At 39.0% G+C, this 13,661-nt stretch overlaps 1 protein-coding gene across 2 annotated transcripts in view; it reads right to left on the bottom strand.

Annotated features, from left to right (window-relative positions):
• Positions 1-76: 76 nt before the first annotated feature.
• The window catches only part of LOC105208158 (histone demethylase UTY), an 82,893-nt gene continuing 69,308 nt past the window's right edge, over positions 77-13,661 (bottom strand). Inside the window, exons 4-11 of one of the 2 annotated variants that reach the window (XM_026138347.2) lie at positions 11,524-11,707; positions 11,015-11,230; positions 10,236-10,391; positions 9,678-9,858; positions 9,138-9,455; positions 7,398-8,960; positions 6,707-7,300; positions 77-6,356 (exon numbers count right to left, since the gene is read on the bottom strand). In XM_026138347.2, the coding sequence (XP_025994132.1) occupies positions 6,069-6,356; positions 6,707-7,300; positions 7,398-8,960; positions 9,138-9,455; positions 9,678-9,858; positions 10,236-10,391; positions 11,015-11,230; positions 11,524-11,707 (3,500 nt within the window). In that variant the 3' untranslated portion in view covers positions 77-6,068. The remainder of the gene's footprint in view (positions 6,357-6,706; positions 7,301-7,397; positions 8,961-9,137; positions 9,456-9,677; positions 9,859-10,235; positions 10,392-11,014; positions 11,231-11,523; positions 11,708-13,661) is intronic. The other variant, XM_011177941.3, reaches the window with a different exon arrangement.

Below are 13,661 nucleotides of genomic sequence, written 5' to 3' on the forward strand. Positions count from 1 at the left end.
AACAACATTTTAATTGCACAAAAGGTATAATTATTAATAATCGGTGACAGGTGGGAAAAAATGCACAACGTCTCTGGTTCAGTGTAACCTCGTATATTACACATTATTACGGTAAACACAATATTTATAATCGTAATAATAATCCATGATAATAATGGCAATAATGATAATCATAATAAGGCTAGCTACAAGGTGGCCACCGCGCGATCTCAAGGGGCCACCGCACCTTCCCGACCGATTCGATCGGGCTTGAACTGTACACGACTTTTACAACATACTCGAATAATTAATCTAATTTTACATATTAATCATTAGACAATTCATTACAATTATGAACCTAGTCAGAAGAACGTCACGACACGTAGGAAGGACCGCGTGCCTCCCTTTCCCTCAGATCACGCATCTGTTTCGCTTGCCATTAACCGATCATCAGCAAAATTTCACATCCTCTAAAGAAGAATTTCAAAGATAAATTATGTCAATTACATTTTATTACAAATTTAGACAAAAAATTGAACACAATATTAAAAAGAAAAAATGATATCTTCTTGATCCGTTCATAATTTTGTTTCTCTTTTTTTTCGAGAAATAAAATTATAAAAAAATATATTAAAATATTAAATCTATTAACAAATTTATATTTAATAATCATTTTTTCCCTTAAATTTTGCCAATTCCTATTTTAAATATATTCGTTTTAATTTACAATAGAATTCAAAAGATCAATCTTCAAAAAGTAAAAACAATTATAATTCAATTTACATCGATCACGACTTTCCTTAACTAATTGTAAGAGCCAATAGATATAATTTTATGTGGAGAATGCTCGGAAAATTTTGCTCGAGTCGCAAGACGATTGCTTTCTCCGAGAGACGAAGGGGGGACTTGTTTTATTTAAGATACAAAGGCACTGTACACGTAATGAACATACAATTAGAAGAGCGCTAAAAAGGCGGTCCGAATGATGCTTTCTTCCTCATCTTTTATCTCTCGCCTCTTTTCACTACCTCTTTCTCTTCCGACAGGTAAAACGTGCCCCATTTAAAAATATCGCTTTGATCTACAATATCTGTCTGTCGCTTTAAAATACGGCCTTAAATCGTGGCGCTTAAAATAGGGGAGCGGTTTCCTTCGTTTCTAGCTGCATTGGTCGAGACTAACTTCTTCGTTCCTCTCCTCGTCTAGATTAGTCTAGCTTTATTTAAGGAAAAATAGATGACTATGATCGGATTGGATGCGCGGTAACTATTTATTATTTATTTATTTATTTATTTATTTATTTATTTATTTATTACACGGAGGGTAAACTCTCGTAGTGGAGGAGATTGTGGAAAACAGAGGGGCGGATGGGGCGCGAAAACGATTGGTCAATGCGATCAGAAGTCAAGAAAACGCTCCTGGCTTAAAGGTGGGATCTCTCACGTTTATCACAATTTGGCAGTGAACGTTTTCACGTTGTTGTTCTCTCATAAGAAATACATAGCTTACAGCGACGTAGTGTGCTCAGCCGTGTCCCTTTTCCAAAAAGCTATACACACATATATATATATATATATATATATATACGATTGCTAGCTACAACGGCTCGCTATATATATATATGTATAATAAACGCTATATGGCTCTTTTATACAGATTTATGTCCGTATATATATGTACACGTACATACGGTTGGATTGATGAGAAAAATATTATACTCGCTATATCATTTCACGGACCAAAAATAAGTTCTCGTCTGGTCTGCTCAATTTTTTTCGTAAGGTGTACAACTTAAATTAGAAGTAATAGTAGTAGCAGTAATAATAATAGTAATAGTAGTAGTTTATAGCGAAAATATGCCCTTATACACTCTTTTTCTCCTTTGCCCCCCTCCCCCTCCGACCGACTTAATCCTCCACGGACGAGATTTATTCAAAAGGAATGCCCGGATCAGTTCCTTGTGAGTGTGCGCTCATATTGAGGCTGCATTGTGGTCCGTAAAGGATTAACGATCGTCTTTACCTTTGTGTGCGCGTTTATCGAGAACGTTCAAACTCGTTTGTACACGTCTGAAAATGCCTTCCCTTCGAAAATTCCCCATTCAATTTCTACATACAAGAAGAGGGGTGTACTCGCACGTGAGCGGGAACTCTATCCGGCGCTTTTACAAAGGGGATTGCGATTGAGAGGCTCGTTTTCGAACTGGAAGGATCAGAATCGCGTAACACGTATGTTTTCTCGCGTTTACATATACATGATTCACCGTTTTAATTTACGAAAATATCGAACAAACGCGCCCACGATTCGCGATCGTGGCACAAACGACCAGTCTCGCTCCTCTAGTTACGAAGAAAAGCTCGCGCGAGCTCTCTACTTGTGAATTTGCCTATTATCCTTACCCTTTACATTAAATATATATATTTATATATTTATATATTTATAATATGTGTATATATATATATATAATATATATATAATTTACGAAGTAGCATTAATCGATAGGTGTCAAATCAGTTCGGAACTTGCGGCTGCCGACGGAAAAATAATATATTGATCACTTCTCTCTCCGCCGGCATCGTGAGTTGAGATCATATAGCGTGCTTGTGTGTACAATTTAAAATGTACGGGAAACAAAGCTGTTCACATCCCCCTGACGAAGGTGTGCTATCGTGGGTCCTACCATCTTCACGCGGCTCGTATATTCTATTTTTCTTTTTCTCTACTATTTCGTCCCGAAGCGTCGCGCGTGGTTCTTGTTACTGTACGTCAATTATGCCATAAATGCCTCAACATTCGCTGAAATCTTGTTAGAAATCAGGCGTTTACAAATCTCTTGAATATATTTGCTAGATTATCCGCATAGATCATTTCTTTTAAAAAGAATATGTTCCGACATCCCATTGGGAATTGAGATTTTTGTAGCTTGCTTTGTAACTTCTCCGCACACCTGAGCGAATGGAAAAAAACAGGAGCTGCATAGCTATTGGTATATAATGAAGAAAGATTTCCATATTTCTTTAAAACGCTCCTGGACAGATAGAATCGAGCATTGGAGAGACGTACAAAAATTTCTTTCTTCAATCTTGCCGCAGGTAGAGATCTTTTTAGATGGAAATGCGACCCGTAATTTATTTTTTGGAAGCTCCCGGAAGTTATGACTTCTAATTAATCTCTCGGGGAATTTTGTTACAACTCCTTTGGGAATTTTTCAGATATCCTCCTCTACCTGTACTGAAATTTGTCCTTTGAAATTTGTTCTTTGAGTACGAAAGATCAATCAGTCATGAAATGGGTCTAATTGAACATTTTGTCACACGATAAGACTAGCTATCTTATATATTTTTCTTTTACCAATTATCTGATATTACTTTGAATTGATAGCAAATGTTAAATGACTGTCTTAAGCACTCATGCCCTATTGATCTTATCTAGAGCTAACAGGCCAGAAATACTTCTCAGACAATTTTTCGCCAGAGAGTACAATTGAAGTTAACAGTAGGCGTCGATACATTGATCCGGCGAACGTTAAGGGCATTTATGACTTGTCTAGAGTACAACCGTGTAGAAAATAAAAGGAGAACGCGGCGATCCTCCTTTTCCCTCTCGTTTTATTCCTCGAAACTACTGACTCGGTGGAACTAGCGCTTCTAGATATTCAAAAATACATCGCTTCTTTTACGGATGATCCTTTCGCAAAGTGGTGCAAAGAGCTAACTACTTTTTTCTTCTTTCTTCTTCTCCCCCTCCTTCTCGCGCGCAGTTCGCTCGGGACGGGGGTCGAGGAGTTGAGAATTAAAAGTGAATCCGTTTTTATTAAAGGAACACTTGCAAGTAATCGCAGTAATGCGACTTTTTTCGCTCTGTAGCTGCAGTGACAGATGAGATGTTTCAATTATTCCGTCTCCGCTGATTGCGTTCTGTATTAGTTTAACAATGGCAAAAAGATACCATTTTTAATCCTCATGTTCCTCGAATCGAGCTAATATACAATGGTGGCGGTACAATAAGCGTAACTCTGGCACGTTACGTCGGCTGTGAACGCCGTGATCAATTGACGAGACTGTGAGTGAAGGTACATTTGTTGTCTTAAAATACGGTTAACCTGATGAACAAGAAGCTCTCTTTTTCTTCTACGATGTGTCTCTATTTTCTCCCCTTTTCAGAAATCTTATCTCGCCCATATTTTTTCATTGCCGCGTATCATCGCCCTGCGAGCGACGCGCAACTTCCGCGTTTCTTTTTTTTTCGCTAGAGCTCGAGAATTTTGCTAACAAAAATCACAGTGCGCGCATACACACGTCAACCCCTTATCGCAGAAATATAATTTGTACAAGAAATAAAAATATTGTACGTCTCATGGAAAGTACTTCACACTTGAGAAACTACAATTGGATGAAATTTAAGATTTCACTTTTAATCTCGAGACATAGACATCTCATAGATCTCTTACATCCGCCGTATTTCCATTCCCCAAAGTTCGTTTTACTAGACTTTTTACGTCTACTTTAATTTTAATTTCTATATTTATAAATTTGGACAAACAACCGATATCGTCCTAGATATTAATTTTCCATGCCCGCACCCACCCTCGGGGCTTTAATCTCATCCAACGCTTAAATTTTAATAATTGATCGTTTCATTTAACAGGAAATAACATGCATGATTGGCAGTAGAGATCACGCTACACTCTAGAGACACTCTAATTTTTTTTAGTCCTGATCTCATAATATATGTTTGCATACAAAAATGTACAAATAATTTGAGCAGTGCCACGCACGGCAGTAATATGCCTTTACACGTATTTTTTTTTTTTTAACAACGATTAATCAATGGTGTGGGCAATCTCTCTTTTACATGATCCTTAAATATACGATAAAGGGCAAATCTCTCACTTTATCTCAGCGGTTTCTTAAATGGCAGTGAGAACGTCTTACGCATAGTCTTACACTTTGGACTAATCGCGAAGAGGATGAAGAACAGAAAAAATTTAAACAAAGATTCAAACATTAGATTAGCACGATGAAAAGAGAAACATATTGCTCTTGAGCAGCAGTTTCTAGAAATATATCCAATTTCTAAATCACAAATCACAGTGATGATTAATTACAATAATAAATAAACGATGATAAAGAAAACTTGGTCGAATCTGGTAAAAAAAAATGTCGAGCGAGCTAAAATAGGAACGATCGCATGACGATGCCACGGGCCGATCATTAAGCTATTACGTCATTTAATAATTAGAGACAGTCTTCTCTAGCCAATACCCGAGAGCTATATAAAAAGAAAAATCGTGGTCGCCGTCGTGTATTTACAAGGAATAATCTGGCGACCGGCGGTGATATTTTTTTATAGATAAGCGAGTAAGATTTGTACAAACAGGGCTAACTAACGAGCGAACGAGCGAGCCACAAGCAGCACGAATCGGTCTACCGAGAGGATCTCTTTTACATTTAGTCTCTCCCTTTTTCCTTGAGATCGGCTCACGAAGCTCTGTCGCAATAATCACATTCCTAACAGTGAATTTGAATAGTTGGGTGCAGATTAAAGCGCGTACTCAAAAGGCTGCCGTACACAAATTGAGATAAAAATAAGTATACATATACACACATATATATATATACATATATACATATACATGATAAGATAGAACATGATGTATTGTCTCTGAAAATATTGTTATTAGGGAAAAAAAGAAGTATTTAACAGAGCACATTCTTGGACTAAAACAAATTCGCAGTAGAAAATGCACCTTTAAAATCTAATAATCCTTGATATATTTTTTCCCTAAGATCGGATATTTCGAGAGAAATTACTACCATGCTTTTAGTCGATTTTATCCGGCATATTTGCGGACGGTTGCCTACGAGGAGCTCTTAAGGAGCCGGTCCCGCCTCTTTTCGCGTAGCTCTCAGGTACATGGATAATGCTTATCGTACGAAATGTCTTCTCGTCTCGCGTTGACACACAAGGACTAAACACTAGCAGTAACGATCATTACCATCCGGGAAGAATTCGCATTTCCCGGATGGTAGTGATCACTATTGTTGCAGCGTGCTCAGGAAGTCCAAATATATGTGTTGCATGTAACCTCAGGAGGACTGGCCCGTTTGTGTCTGTAACGTCGTCGACATTGTCGGCACTGTCGACAATGATGATGAGATGGTGGAGGAGGTGGTGATAGCGGTGCTGGTGGCAGTGGCCAACGGTGGCATGTACAAAGTGAATCCGTCATAAACGTCCATCAAGTCACGCATACGATATTCCTCCAGACAGACGAATCCCTCTAACGAAGGAGATTGTTTACGCGCGCAATCCATGCAATGCACTACGTGACGTTTTTCCTGTTCGCGGATAAATAGAATGTTGAACACCTCGATCTGCAAAAAAATCAAATATTCCTTTTTAACATGATGTGTTTCAACTTATTGAAACATGCAAATATATAAAAAAAATTAAATAGAAAATTTCAAAGCGAAGAAAGTGTTATTTTCGGGCAAGACGAATCTTGATTCTTAATAATAATTTTATGTGAATTTTTAAAAAGTATTTTAGGAAAAAACGAAATATCCAAACAATATATAAACTTTCATATATTAATTTGCTAACTATTAGATAGTTATTGTACAAAAACAACTTAAATAAATTTGAATTTTGCCTCAAAAAAGAATATAAAAATTTAACCAGTGCGTTGATTTTTAGGATCATTAACGTAAGAAAGATAACACACCTCGCATTGGCCGCAGTAATGCGAGGCTTCGTTCTTGCCGCGACCGTGAAAGCGCACTTCTACGTCCTTGCTCTTCACAAATTCCAGTATTAAACAACACTGCCTCATCGTTCGTAGAAGGCAGTTCTTGATCAGCTCAAATAATCGTGGATCTGACACTTTAATATTACGCGCCAAGTTCCACGATAGATGCACCATTGGCACAATCGATTTGAATGCTTGCAGCTTGTTCCATTCATAGCGCTCGATCGCGAGCTGATACTGTCTGGCAGTGAGAGGGCCAACGTTCCATGCAATATTATTGCACCAGCCAACCGCCTGTACCCAGTGCACACAACCCGCATTCACCCATACTAGATCGCCAGGTCGCTGATGGAACCTGTACACTGGAATATTCTCTTCATACAAATCGTCTAGATTTGGCCACCAGCTACCGTGCAGGTAACTGATGCCATTACGCTCGCAAAGCGAGCATATTACGCCCCAATACGCGTCTGGTACCGCGAACCATTCGCAGTCGCCCGGTCCAATATTAATATTAATAGAACAAAAGTTATTATTCTCTTGATGTCCAGGCGTTCTGCTGCCAGGTACCTGTAAGAATGATTAAATTAATCACATGTAAGAATTGTTTAGATATGTAAAACGTTCCATTTTACAAAATTTTATTATATTAAATCTTTAATTATACCTTCATGTACAATTGTACGGTGTTCATTCCTAAGATCACATGGCCCACATGGCTGAGCATGTTACCGGCCGATACCACCCTGGCGAAAGCCGGCAACTTCATTAGTTCGTGTAACTGTGGTTTCCACTTTCTTTCATCCGACAAATCCACATTGGTACCAAAGCGCAGCATTTTGGTTCCCGGTCGACCGGCTAAACCAAAAGTGTTCTTTTTACGTCGGACCGTCTGGCCGGTGCTGTCCTTCGAATCCGAATCTGACAGATTGGAAGCATGTACGCCGCCTTGCACCTTCTCTTCTCTTAAGCTCTCCTGGAAACTGGAGGCCTGATATTGCGCGTACTTGGCAATCGTCGTGTGGCTACGGTGACTAATGCAGTTCCAGACTTTCTTATTGAGCGTTGGATCCCAGTTCTCCTCGCTAGTCTGCTGCATTTGTGTGCGCACCTCAATACCATGATCCGGATTCGCTTCGACCAAAGTTTTGGTTGAAAAGAGGCCTAGATCGAGTTTGAGCGCTGCTGCGAGGCCACGTATCACAGCAATGGGGTGCTTCAAACAAAATTCTTGCAGATGAGGACTAAAAGCGTCCTTCTTATTCTCTAGATAAACGCTCGGAGTAGGCGGCAACAGTTGCTCCTTCGTCAATCGTTGCGAGGGTGGATCCGGTGGCGCCGGCGGTGGCGAACGATCGCTCAATATCGAGCAATTCGGCACGCCTTTCAGTCCTTGACCCTTGCACGCCTCGATCACCGTCCTGGCATCCATTTCAATCTTCAGCTCCTGTTCCGGCTGCGATTCGCACAACGACTCGAGTTTCAGATTCATCATCGGTTCTAGCTTGGAAATATTAGTGGCTTCGCTCTTGTTTATTGCTGCTGTCGTCACCGTTGTGCTAGAGGATAACGATGACGTCGTCGTCTCGCACTTCACCGTCGTCGTCTCACACTTCACCGTTGTTACAGTAGTCGTTGCGGTTGTCGTCATGGCCGTCGTCGTCGCAGTATCCGTCGACGATTTCGTCTGGGAAGTCACCTCTTCCGCCTTTTCCAGTTTCACATCCTTTATCTTATCCGCATTCTCCTTGGCATTTGATGGTGAGAACGGATCGGAGCTCAACGTGCTGTTGTCATTGATGACACCGCCGCTCGACGGTTCCTCTTTCACGACGGTATCCAAATCGTCGGAACCGAAATGCTTGAGCAGGTCTTCCGCCAACGACGTAGCTATGTCTTTCTGCGACAGCAGCGCCTGCAATTCTTGATCCGTTACACCCAGATTGTCCTTATTCGCTGCAACCACTGTCGAGCTCTCCGAGTAGCCACTGGTCGCCGACGTGACCTGCGTGAAACCCTGAGCAGCATACTGATTCGGCTGTTGCTGGTACTGGCCACCGTACTGGGTACCGCCTGTGATCTGTTGTCTTTGCGGCGGATACGTGGGATCGGAAGCAGATTTATAAGGCATTCCTGGTGTCTGCGTGGTGTTCCCGGTCGCCGCCGTATTATAGCCGACATTGATGTCGGAGAAGCCCGTCTGCAATGCGACCGTACCTCCTTGCTGCAACTAAATGTTGATTAATTAATTAAAATAATTTTAATGATGCATTCATCCTTGACGTGACACACATATTTTATGTGAAAATTATAGAATTAAAAAGTGGCGTATATAATTTACTTCATTGTGTAAGAATCATTAGTGCACATTTAATTTAAAAAACAAGATGCAAAAATGATATATTACCGGTTGTTGTGGTATGCCGTAGTTCTTGACGACACCCGACGATTGACCGAGGTTCTGAGGATGGCCGTATGCCGTAGGATAACCAGGCTGTCCCGGCCTCAGGCCTCGTTGCACCGCTTGCTGTTGTTGCAGCCTGATCTGTTGTTGGTGTTGCTGCATCGCGCGATATTGATGCTGCAACTGGGCGAGCACAGTGTGCTGCTGCGGTGACAGGTTACTGAGATTCTGTTGTAGGCAATGCAGCATTTGCAATTGTTGTTGTGATAGATAAAATGGCGGTGCCCGTTGCTGCGGTGCGGTCGATATCATTTCGTCGGTCTGTGAGAAAAATTGAATTTAATTAATACAATTGTTTAAATCTGATTAATCCACATTGCGTTTGTTTCCAATTTATCTTTACTTATATTAATTAAATTCTTTGCAAATGTTATCAAAAACTAATATAAATAAAGCATTTACATTGTATTAAATTATATCGAACAGGCAAATTAGAGAATGTTCTTGGAGAATATTTCTATTTATATTAATGTATTTTTCTACCTTAAATCGCTTAGCATTCTGTCCCTGAGCTTGAGGATAAGGCGGAGGCGGTCCTGTCGGTGTGGCACCATATTTGTACGAAGGTCCGCCGGGTTGTTGCTGTTGCTGCTGCTGCCGGCTGGACATTTCTGCACTAATCGGCAGATTCCATGCCTCTTCGATTGACGGCAATTGCCGCCTCCTGGATAAAAGGATAAAAGTTATATAGAGGCAGGAAACAAGCTTTATGACCACAAAATAAAAAAAAATGCACTAAAGGTCGACTATATCAACTTGTATTGGCCTTTAAGCTCACTTAATTTTATTTTCAGATTTTATTATTCTCTCAGATTCAATTTTTATTACAGACTCCGTTGTTACTTTACACTGTCACTAATATTTATAAATAGGTAATTAATATTGAATCTCTTATTTTCATTTGTATTAAAAGCACAATTTTTCAAGTATATTTTCATCGATTTATCCCAATGTGAATTTGAAGAGCTTCGTAAAAGATCGTTATGATAGAAATCCTAATGGGATTGTAATGTGTAATTTGATTTTTCGATGACGACTCACTTGGTAGCGACGGAAGGCATTGGTGCTTGACTTAGGTGACTTTGCAGAAAGCTGATGCGCTGTTGGAGGGACGGGTTCATCGGGTTATTGCCACCGGACTTAACGCCACCCAGACCCGCGAATGGGCCCGTGCAATTCGCTATATTGCTGTTTCCCCTACGAATAAAGCAAAACTCTCTTATCACGCTCTTATCATCTAACCTAATAACTCAATATAAGCGCTGTGAATTTTTGAGATCGTCATATGTAAACTTGGCCTTCAACTTGTGACACGTGCCGATCATTCTGGCGCAAGATATATGATTATTTATGAAGCATAAGATCATGCCGTGACATACAAATAATAATGTAAGAAAGAAAATACATAGATTGGTATTCATAGTCCATTCTTATATTTAAGATTGTCTCATGTCATAAACCAATCACAAGGCCATATTAACATCTTATTGAGACTTGAAATAGAATTTTGAAATGAGTTTTGACTCTGAATACCAGCCATAACGTCATCTGCAGTATTACAACAAACGATTTAATAATTGCACGCCGTTCATTTATTCATTTTTTTAATTATATTTTTAAAAAACTTTAAATATAACTAAATATAATTACAAATAAAATATTAAAAATTTAAATTATATTTTATTTAATTGCTTATATGATCGATCAGTGTTTAAATAGCAATCTAACAAATGAATGTACTTGTCAGTGTTGAAGCAATAGGATTGCAATGGTATTAAATAAATGAGAACAACTCGCGCTGAAATAACCATGCAATTTACCTGGATGCGTTAACGTAACAGGCCAGGGCGTCTTTTGGTTGGCTAACACTTTCGTACAGTATGCCTAGATTAGTCCAAGCAGCTGAATGGGATTTGTCTAGTTGCACAGCGCATATGTAAGCTTGCAATGCATCCATAGGCTGATTCTGCTGCTGATATAGTACCCCTATACTACACCACGTATCCGCATTGCCTTCCGATTTTTCGACTGAATTTCTGTTAGGCACATGAAGAACGTTATTAGTCCCTAAAGGGGAGAAAATGATAAATTGGAATGCCAGAAAGTCAACTTTGTCTCACTATAAATTTCTTTCACGCAAAGTTGTGTTTTAAAGAGCAATTACAAAAAAAATATAATTCTACCTAAATAAAATATGTAATTTAATACGTAAAACATATTAAAAAAATAACTTATCTATAAAATACTCTGCAATTTGCTAAACTTATTCCTTTATTGCATTTTCAACCGACATTTATATCACAGATATTATATCTGATATTTGCATTACCTGTATGCGATAAACGCATCGTGCACCTTCCCGGAAGCGGCCAGGCAACGTCCCAAAAGATAGAGGCTCTGCCCGCTCTTCGGTTCGGCCTCTATGGACTTCTGTAGGCAGATGATAGCCGCGGCTTGCTTCTGCGCTCTGTTTATGCCCAGCACCGTGCACTCAACCACGTGATACATCCATCCTGCGTGAGACAACAAACCCGAATGATACACGCGATGTCGCCTCTTCCGTTATTTCCGCCTTTCCGTTCTTTCATCTACCATCCACTGCCATCTCTAGAGAGAACTGCCGCGATGTTACCCCGACGAGTTCATGACTAGCTAGCGAACCGAATAGACTCGCAGGTATAGTCCTAGGGTTGCCCCCGACAGAGCAGTCCTTTACTTGCTGCTGCTGTCCCTTCTCTAGGAAGTGGGGAGAAGGGACTGTCTCGAATTACCCTCCCTCCCCCTGTAAACATAGGCGCAGCAGCGCGAAAAACAACCCTGCCCAACACGATTTCGCCCTCTCGACGAGAATAGATGATCCTAAGGGATTTTCCGTGCAGCGAACACATATTCGGCGAGAGTCTATTCACCTTGCCTTTGAATTGGCTAAATTGCGTTCCGATTCTCCCAGGAATAGTTGATTAATAATAAATGTAATTCTGTTCAAATTAATTGATATTCTATAATTTCCTTGGAGGAAAGTATGTAAAAAAAACATCGTATATTAATTATATAAATCTCTCGTGACTCTTTCTTCTGAAATAATTTTTCTAGTGTAATACATAATGTAACCAAGTATTAGAATATATTTTATAACATGATAAAAAAAATAATATAATCTTACGCGTTTCTGATATAGCCACGTTGATTTATAGCCACTGCTTCTATATATTCGCGCGCGACGCGTGTTTACCTGTTGATACCCTACGGATTAATCGTCGTGGGAAAAGCGGGGCGTCGGCAAGAAGTTGTTATTCGCGACAATAAATGCGCGACCGTATAATAGGTGAAACACGTGGCGAAACCGCACGTGGGAACTGGCCGAGTTAATTAATTCGCCCAATAATCGGTCAATTTCCCCCCAATTATGCCGCTGTCGTTTCAATAGCTTTAATAACCATTTTAGTTTAATAAGAGAGTGTAAAACCTTTTAAAAGACTTAAACCATCAAAAGGTATAAAACCTTTTTAAATTAATAATTATTAAGTCAGCGCAAAAGTTTTTATTGCCCTTCCATCAAACTCTGCCTTAAACAAAGTCATAAATATACTGAGAAAAAAATTTACTTGAATACTTACAATGACACAATTTATTAATGCAAATAAATATTTATACAAAAATTTAAAAAAAATGATAGTTAAATTAGTGTTTCTTGTGTCAAACAAATATTTAATTACATTTAATAAATTATGTCATTGTAAGTATTCAAACAAATATTTATTAAAATTCAGTAATTTTATCTCTCAGTGTATGACATCTTGCACAATATTAGATTCGGAAACTTTTTGCTTTATTTTTCAAGTTTTATCTCAAGGAAAATTACAAATTTGATTTCTTACTCAAAATAGTTATCATTGCCTACGATAAGTTTTTTCTGAATCTAAAGGAAATTTTTTCAAATCCTTCTCTCTAAATTTAATTTTAAAAAATTCCTTTTAGATTATGAAGAAAGCTTATCGTATGCAATGACAACTATTTTGGGTAAAAACTCAAATCGGTAATTTAATATAGGGGATCTCATAATATAGGGGATATCATATTATTTAACGATCTCATTAAAAACTATATTTATGAAATATCGATGTTGCAGCTGGACGAGCTGCTTATTTCGCTAAGCGAAATTTCCACGAAATGCAGCATTTGCCCACAGTGATATTCCACAAATATAATTTTAATGAGGTTAAAATATTAAATGATATGACATTTTGTGCGCAACCCCCTCGTATGTGCATCATACATTTTCAGTGCGCTTTATTGCAATTCGGAGAGGGACGGTTCATATTCAGGAATCCTCTTGCAAATATTTCCGCGCTGGTTTGCTAACAGGATTAAAACTTAAAATAATCACAGATCGCGTGATACGCACCGACCTGTCGCTTCGCTTGCTCATTTACCTTTAATGTCATTTATTCACCCGGTGTATTTGCC

The sequence above is a fragment of the Solenopsis invicta genome, chromosome 13, assembly GCF_016802725.1.
Source record: "Solenopsis invicta isolate M01_SB chromosome 13, UNIL_Sinv_3.0, whole genome shotgun sequence".
Classification (NCBI taxonomy): Eukaryota; Metazoa; Arthropoda; class Insecta; order Hymenoptera; family Formicidae; genus Solenopsis; species Solenopsis invicta.